Here is a 9,322-nt window from a genome sequence, read left to right on the forward strand (position 1 = left end):
GGCACACCTAGAAATATTTTGTTGTGATGACAAGTCCGTAATTACATTGACAAAAAATCCAATGATTCATAATTGTAGCAAACATATTGATATCAAGTTTCATTAAATTCAAGTTTGTGAAGGAAAAGAAAATTATGGTTGAATTTTGTTTATTTGAAGATGAAATAGCTGATATTTTTATAAAGCCATTAAAAGTAGATGTTTTTCTGAAGCTTAAGGAGATGATTGGTATGATCAAATTTGCAGAACTTGGTTTGAGGAAGGCAATGTAAGAGTTAGTAAACCGAGTTTAAAAAGGTATTATTTTGTTTTTTATTGGTTGCTATGACACTTTTTCTAGAACCGATCCCTAAGCATGGATTGTAGCTTAAATAACAAGAAAACAACAGAAACTAATACAAGAATCTGCTCAGGCCGGATGTCAAAAACAACAATTAGATGGAGCCATCATCACATCTAATTGACCGACTGTTGCAAATTCCATCTTACACTTCTGAAACTTGTAAATCAATTTTCCTCCATATGGAAAAACATAGAAGACAACCTACAAAAGCATGCCTCATGGTTTTGACTTACAATTTTTATGTTCAAAGATTACTTGCATCAAGATTGTTACCATATATACTAAGGCCTCATCCAACTGACTCATCCCTGACAAAAACAAGGCTCATATCCTACTTATAAGCACCAAATCATACTTCAAGCACCAGCCATAACAACAAAGGACACGTCTTCGTTGGCCAAACAAGGTTAATAAAAAATAAAAGAATGTACTGCTCTGTTAGTCAAATGCTACAATTAGTTTAATCTAACAAAAAATAAGTAGAACTAAATAACAATAAGAATTCAAATGCTCGCATAACATGAAGACAGCTTATGTAAACTATGGCTGATCTATATCTAGGACAAATAATAAACTAGTACGTAAGAGCAGGCATCCAACACAATGATTTAGTAGAAATATTGACTTGATAGAGATCGTTCCATTTACGCCCTTCCATTAATTGCATTGATCCGTCCATTTGATCTAGAATCACGACCCCTTCCTTGGTTTTGACCCCTCCCACGACCACGACCTGTAACCAGACGGCTCCACAAGTTAAAGATACTAACATTACATTAAAAAAAAGGGTAACAATTTGTTGCTCTTATATTAGTTTCAAGTGTGAGTAGTTTTTTAGAGTAGTTTTTTAGAATCCAAGCACTAAAAAACTCATGCCAATTAGGGACATGATGGTATAATAGGAGTTACCACACTATGATCTGAGACCCAACCAAGATACACAGGACAAGGACTGGCCTTTCGAGTAATGGACAAGGGGCATGGTTACAAATTGAGGAAAACCAACGAAATACCTCTGCCTTGATTGACAACTGGAGCTTCATTATCATAGCTGTGGTCTTGCTGGTAGTCATTCCAACCACCATAGCCTCCTCTGCCACGGCCTCGGAAGCCACGACCCCTACCACGGGTCCAGCCACCTCTGCCATATCCATGCCCCCAGTTGTCCCATCCTCCATCACCATAATCTGCTGCCATGGTGCCATTTCCTACGGATAGATCCCAAACCATTAGTGCCTTACATATTAACAAAAAATGTGTGAAAATTTAGGTCTGACAAGGCAGGTTGAAGCATAATGACACACCTCTAGCCCTTCCCCTGCCACGACCCCCACGACCTCTGCCTCGACCACCAGGTGAGCCTTCTAGAATGCAAATAAATTGTCAAGAAATATGAGCATATAAACATCCAAACAAACAAGTTGGAGACACATACCTCCGTCATAGTCAAATTCAGCCAGTGGTTTCACCAGATCCTTGGGTAAAGGAGGTTGATATCTGTGGAAAGGAATGGACTATTAAGTAAACTATGGCATAATTCATAAAGGAAATCTAAACTATGGGATCACCTAACTTCAACAAGATTAACAAGCTTTGCTGGCAGCTGAATGAAAGTGAACACAAGAGGAGTAAAACTTTAAGTTTGCATCAATACTACTTTTAAATTGTAGACCAAATTTTATGAATCAGTTATATATGTTTAGAAGTTTATGAACGGGTTCATCTTGCCATCCAACATGGTGAGTGGATTGTTTGAACACCCTCAATTTGGATAATTCATGTACTTCGGATTAGAGATCCAAGAATAGATGATGTATATAAACTGTAAACAAGATTAATACATCTACAGGAATTTAGAATGGCAAATCATCTCAGACATCAATTATGCTTGCTGTTTAGCATCAGATTTACAATTTCAAGAATTTATATAAATTAGCTGTACAAGATAGTACACATTTGCAATGATAAAAACCATCGTGTGACATCGGCAACAATTGCAGGTGATGTAGGAGTACTGACAACATTGTGGGAAGTTCATATATTGCTACTAAAGGACAACTTTTTGTCATTTCCATGACCTTCAGATAAGAGAGCGAATGGGGGAGGGTGTGAGGGGCTACATATTGCTAGACATTGTGATAAAGCAACAGGTGTTGGAATGAATAGTATATAGGCTTCTTGGGATAACAAAATTGCACAGTATGCATAGCATGTATAGTATAGTACGGACGAGCACCCTGCTAGTCTCCCCTTTTAGATTGCCTAGAATGCAAATCATACAACTTCAGAGGCCTTATTACCATCTTAAATATTTTTGTTAGTCCTTAAGGCATGTGGCATTCACTAGCAAGTAATAAGAACATCACATAGAGAAGAATGAGATGAATGAAGCCACATTGAAGAATTAGAAAGTTCACCACAACAATCTATACCAGTATACACTTTTAATACCACATGCTTTTTCCAATTCCAAGTTGATAAACATCGTGTGCTTGATTTGTTTCTTCCCTCCAAATATATACCAGCGGTCACTTTTAATACAACATGGTTTTTCGCATTCCAAGTTGATAAAATCATGTGTTTAATTTGTTCCTTGCCTCTCTTTATCACACGTTGCATGAGCAAGAAAAAACAAAGCATCCAATATTCATCTTTCTTGACAAAAAAGAATTAGTTCTTCATATTGATGTCATTTATCTTCATACGATGGTTGCCATTTTCCCTGGTCTTTCTTTTTGAAATTATTGATTAGCAATTAAAAATGAAACTTACCTATTAATTGCATCCTAATAAAATTACACCTAGATTCATGACATTTGGCCTTATGATAAACTACATAAACTATCAAGAAGAAAGAGTGAGATCCAATAACCATTAACATAGTCTAATTGTTGCATCCAAAGACACTGAAATTATAGCAGAAATATAATCATTATTCTTTGGAAACTATTCAACTCTAGAAAGTAAGCTCCATCCTCTCTTTATTGTCATCAACCAAAAAATTAAAAAAACAAATCAGCCATAGCAATAAAAGGTACATATAGCCTTACATTAGACTAGGAATAAGGCAACTTATATGGAGTACAAATTAAAAGGAAAATTAATGCAGGATGGCAGACAAATATTAAGAATTAAACAATGAGAACAGTGCTAGCAATTTTCCAAGTGCTAAATCCAAAGAAGGAAAAAGGGAAAATCTCTGTTTGAGCACTCCATATCCCAATTTAATTATTTTCAATATGAATTAATGTGCTTTCGAGCATATACCAAATCATTTCATGCAATTCACATATACTATGGACCTATGTGCATCAATAGCTCATGCCCTTACAATTCTATAGTCATCCACAAACTGTCCCAACTTGAAGAGATTCCAACGCATGCAAAATACCATCATAGAAGCTTCCAGGACTAATTTTAGCCATGAATCTTATGTGCTTGATATTTTTTAATGAAATCGTGAATTGCTTGATTCAAACTAACAATCTTCAGAATACAAGCATTATTTGCTTTTGCTGAATGGTCGTAGCACTTTGTTATGACATGCAGCCCGATACCCTCTTTTAGCAATTTGGTTCCAAGTTATGAAATTTTCAATATACATCATCTCATTAAACACAATGCCTACACTTGGCTTTTCAGTAGAGAACCATTTAATGAAATCTTAGGAATGAATAGGACATTTCTTCAAAATTTTAAAAGTGCACCTACTTATGCAACCACTAGGATATAGAGAGAAAAAAAGAGGTAATAGGTTCAGAATTCCTACTCACCCAACTGAGGACTTGTCAAGCTCCTTCTTAGACAGAGTTATTGTGATCATAGATACATGCCTAGTGGTTTCAAGCCTGCAAAAGGAAAACTCCAATTAGACTCGATATAAGATTGTTGGCATATGAGCTACACATCTGATCACCACTACATATGTTTTTAAACATGTCTAATTGCAATATATAGTCTTCAATTTACAACAGCAAGTATGCTCTTACGGGAGTAGGCCTTCTTCTAAAGGCTCCCATGTATCAGTTATGTCTGTAGATCCAATAGAGGTATTCTGATGAAGACCAACAACTCTTCTCTGCATAAGCATGAAACAACAATAAGATTTAGGGCAATGACTAGTAAGTCCAACACTTCTTTTAGCTATGAAGAACCTATTAAGGACATATCAATTTGATAACAGATATGGATGCATGAAGATTTAGCATAAATTTTCGAAAGAGTAAAGAGAATATTAAAAAAAAAACTGTATATTATACGGAAGTACCTTTATTAGCTCCACAACCATGACAGTTTTGTTGATAGCCCTTCCCATGGCCTTAAAGACAATTTCATTTGAACCTTTCTCCTTCAAAATTAAAACACAAGCATCAGCTAACAAAGCAAACACCTGAATCAAAAAGAAATTGTTCTGCAAGGATATATTTTGAAAACAAACCACAAGAAAACTCAGACAACAGTGATGAACCTTATTAATGTAAAATAATGTTATTTTATTTTCTTAAAAAACTTTGGTAGGTGGTAACAACCATTCCAGCATTCCTGTTAGTTGCCACACCTGTAATTTTTGACTTCTGGATTTTATTGCCCATTTAATTTCCAATAATGCCCTGCCTCATGTCAGTGTTTTAAAAAACAGAAGACCCGCCCAAGTCTACTCATCACACACAAGCATTTATGGGTCAGCTCATATTAAAGCCAAAAAATATCCAAAATCCATTAGACCCAATGAACCAGATGGTTCAACCATTCAAACCATCCAGTCAAACCAGGTTTGGCTTGGGCAGGTCAATTGTTTATGAAAAAAATAAAAGGAAAAACATTCCTTTTGGAGTCCTTCCTCTCTATCTCTCTGTTTAGAGTGAAGCATGAGAATCAAGCTATATCGTTGGAAGCATGAGGTAGGGCAATGTCAAGAAAAATAGAGGCACTGGAGGAGGGGCTACATATATGGAAATAGCCAAGTGAGGGCTCTTCTTCCTTTCTTCTTCCACTTTAATATGTCACAGCTAGGTTGATGTATAATAGATTTGGGATGGAGGAACTTCCTCTTACTCCACAAGGCTCAAATTTGAAGTGATGACGCTGGATCTATCTCCCTGTGTGTGTGTGTGTGAGAGAGAGAGACAGGTGGAGCAGACTTTAATCCTCATGTTAGATTACGATTGAACCATTGATCTGAGACACAGCCATTGGTACAGATCCATCTATGACAGTGGTTCCAAAAACTGCCTCATGCATCATAAAACAAGATCCAATTGTGCAGCGCAAATATCATATAGGTGTACCATGACTTTAAACTAGAACTCATTTTTTTAGGCAGTGGGCACACAAGTGGGAAAGTTCCAGACCATATACTAAAAATTACAATAATACAAGCATTAAATCAAACTAATCATACTATGTTCACTATAAAATCTGCACATAATTGTGCTTTCATCTTCCATATAAGCATACATCTATTTGCATTTTTAATACCAATATCACACGATTTATCACTTCTCATACAATAACCCGATAGGTTGTTAAATATACAACTTAAGTGCCCACTTTCTTTATTGGTATGGAAAACCTTATACAGCTTAAGTCTTATTTGGTCATTAATTTAGTTTTGTACAACCTACAAAAGTGTTGATTGTACAGAGTATAACAAATTCTAAAACATACGTTAGGATTCTTTGATGCAAGTATATATGAGATTTCCATGGGGATAAAATGCAATTATTTAATGATTGAAACGCAATACTCATTGACACGTGTGATCTTTTTCTTTCACTTTGAACGATCTTTCATGCATCAAGTTGTTATATGTGAGGCAGATTGAGTTTCCTGAATCTTTCAAACAATAGTCAAGTTTTACAAAAATGGAATAATGGTTCTACAAGCTTGGTGATAAAAAGAGAAAAATATTGAAATAGAGAGATGAAATATCCAATTAGAACCTAACGAATTAGTTGAAGACATAATAAAAAAATACGGCATAATCAACAAAATAAAGGCAATAGTGACTCAGGCAATCAAATACTCCAGTAAACTTCACTTTGCCATGATTTTTGCATACGAATAAACCTTTTTCCTTCACAAATTAGTAACAATCCATAAACTACCAGTGCATGAATGGTTCAGGGAGTAATGTTGAATATCTTCATTGTAATAGAAAAGTATCGAGAAAAATTTCTTTTCTTAAAGAAAAGTTCGATGTGATCAAACAATGCTTGAAAAGATCATTCCAAGAAAAGGAGGAAAAAAAGATCACAACAGAGAAGCAAAACAGAACTTCGATACCTTCCTGTTAATAAATTTGTGAATTTTGAGATTGTCTTTCTGTGCTAAGACAACATCCAAAAGAATGGTGGTAATATTAAAAATTTATAAATTTATGAATTACATGCTTACAGTTCCCAAAGCAATGTCAAGCACCAAGAGTCACGTACACTACAGACATGCAATGCAGTTAGCCAAGATCATATTTTGAACTTCCAGTCAAAGTCATCATCCAACATTTGGATCATAAAAAATAACCTCTAGTAGAACAATTGAAAGAGTGATGAGATACATATACCAATACCCTTCTTTTGTATCAGAACACAAATATACCTGAATCAGGCTCGTGGCGTAGGTGATGTAGTTTCGCATCCTACCCTGAGTCGTAATGCGGATCTCATTTTGGTTTATAGGGGTTTCCTCCCTCGGTTTCTCCACCCTCTGGTAACGATCCATCTTCTCGCCCACAAAGAGAACAAAAAAAAAACAGCAAATTTTTACGCCATTAAAAATTTAAAAACTTTCACAAGAAAAAACAAATCCATTGCCCTCAGAAATTACAAAACGAAAAAAGAAAAAGAAAGCAGCAGTGATTATCCAATCCAAGAAAAACAATCTTCCAAGAACTTAAAGGAAAAAAAAAAGGCAAAAAATCTGCAGAAAGAAACCCTAAAAGTAAGAAATATTAGGATTGGTGCCCGAAGACGAGACAACAAGAAGAGGAAAGAAACAGGAAAAGGAGATCCGTTCGACTCCAGACACCGGCGAGGGTTTCTCTCAATGCAAGTGGGATCAAACTAAAAATCCGGAGCGAAAAAAGATCGAAAGAGGAAAAAAGAAATCTTTGAGGATTGTCGTTCTTACTGTTAGTTTTTGCTCTCCCCGCCCTCTTCTACGGCTCGTTTCTTCTTTTCCGCCCTGAAACCCCTCCCTGCAACCGCCCTCCAATATAAACCCGCGTTGCGCGGCGAACCGGTCTCACCGCTAGGGTTAACCGAAAGGACTCTTATAGCCCCATCAGCAATCCAAATTACCATCATGTCACGAATTATTGCAGCCGGTTGATTGAGATCCATGAACGGACAACGTATGCGAGTTTTGTGATGTAAAAAAAGGTGACTCGGCGTCAGAAGATTCGCGCTAGAACGCATAAAGTGCGTTTCAAAAATTCAAACCGAGGGAAGGAAAAGCGGTAGTGCCAGAACCATGGCAGTAGGTTAGATCTCAAAAATTATTTTACGTGGCAGCAGCAATCTCATCCGTCAATCCTATCTATAAGCGATTCGTTTTGAGCAAATTTAATTTTAACAAAAATAAATTTAAATGATAAATGGACCAATATATTAAATCTATTTGTTAAATAAGTCAGGTCCGGTTTTAGATTTTTTACCTCTTTAATCCATTTTAAATCGCTTAATAATTGAATCAGGTTATAATACAACCCATTTAATCCATTTAAAACTTATTTGACTTATTTAAAATCTGTTTAACCCATTTCTATCCTATTTAACCCAATTTGTTTAGCATGTTTGACCTATTTAAGATTATTTAATTAGTTAAAAACCTATTAAACTTGTTTAACTCATTTGATTTTATTGGATCTGTTTAATAAGTAGATTATATAAATCGTGTTGGGTTATCTATTTGATAAATAGGCCGGATTCAGATTTGAATTTTTGACCAATTTAATAAATAGACCAGATTCAAGTTATTGAATTTTTAATCTAATCTGCATCTGACTTAATCCGTATCCAACCTAACCCAATCCCATTGCCACCTCTAATTTTAAGGTACACACCTCAACAAGCCCAAATCTAGTCCATATGTCTATGACAAGGTGTTCCATTTGAAGGTTTAGCTTGTGTTGTTAATAAAGATAAAAGAAGTATTCTGCAAGAAATTATGGAAACTTGCCTAATTTTAGGCTTTAATAATATCAAATTATTACGAGCAAGAATCGCAGCATTTCTACGTAAATATACTCGAAGCTCTAGAATGGTCATTGCATATATGAGATTCTATTAATAGAGTGATCTTTTTTTACCACAAAAAAAAGGAAATAACAAGGTATGCCAAAAAGGAGGAGGAAACTTAATACTCAATTCTTTCTTTGACCGGATTTTAACATATCTTTTGATCATTATCATTTAATTTTTAATCCTGCACACTTTTATGCAGGATTTGCAGACATTTACACTTATATTGTGCACATTTATGCTAGTTCTTATAGACAATTATATCCTCCCTATATATAGATATACTATCCTTTTATATAGTTATATTATCTCTGTGCACACATATCTATGCATATACAGTTATTTGTAACTGTGCATATTGGAGAATAAGTGTATGTAGCTGTTAGAGACTAGGAATCAATGAGAATTTGAAACTTGGAGAAGGGTTTTAAAGTCCCAATCAATAGAAACTAATAGTTTTATTCAGGTCGATGAAAGGACCGGCTAAAAGTTATATTCATATCAACCACCACAAGGGTCTGCTCAAGCTGTGGCTTAAACAAGTTTGCAGGACATTGATCATCAATACTATAGGTTGAGAACTGCAGCGACATGGTTTGCTAATCGCTTATCAGGCAAGCACGTTCCCTTCCGTAAGTGCCAAGGCATTAAACTTCTTCATCAGACTATTCATCTAATACATGCCCATCAAGCAAGAGATAGGCCGAGGGACTCGCGCTTTAGGGAACATTGCAGGGAT

General features: G+C 35.5%; 1 protein-coding gene across 2 annotated transcripts; it reads right to left on the reverse strand.

Annotated features, from left to right (window-relative positions):
* Nucleotides 1-713: 713 nt before the first annotated feature.
* LOC103721147 (ribonuclease P protein subunit p25-like protein) lies at nt 714-7,545 on the reverse strand. Of its 2 annotated transcripts, none has more exons than XM_008811219.4 (9): nt 7,472-7,545; nt 6,941-7,063; nt 4,611-4,691; nt 4,333-4,421; nt 4,117-4,191; nt 1,779-1,840; nt 1,648-1,704; nt 1,357-1,551; nt 714-1,076 (listed from the first exon to the last, which is right to left on the reverse strand). In XM_008811219.4, the coding sequence occupies exons 2-9, from the start codon at nt 7,061-7,063 to the stop codon at nt 988-990; spliced, it is 771 nt and encodes a 256-aa protein (XP_008809441.1). In that variant the 5' UTR covers nt 7,472-7,545; the 3' UTR covers nt 714-987. The 2 variants fall into 2 exon arrangements, with proteins under 2 accessions (XP_008809441.1, XP_008809440.1); XM_008811218.4 differs by having other exon boundaries at nt 1,648-1,707.
* Nucleotides 7,546-9,322: the final 1,777 nt, after the last annotated feature.

This window comes from Phoenix dactylifera, chromosome 2 (assembly GCF_009389715.1).
Source record: "Phoenix dactylifera cultivar Barhee BC4 chromosome 2, palm_55x_up_171113_PBpolish2nd_filt_p, whole genome shotgun sequence".
In the NCBI taxonomy this organism is placed as follows: Eukaryota; Viridiplantae; Streptophyta; class Magnoliopsida; order Arecales; family Arecaceae; genus Phoenix; species Phoenix dactylifera.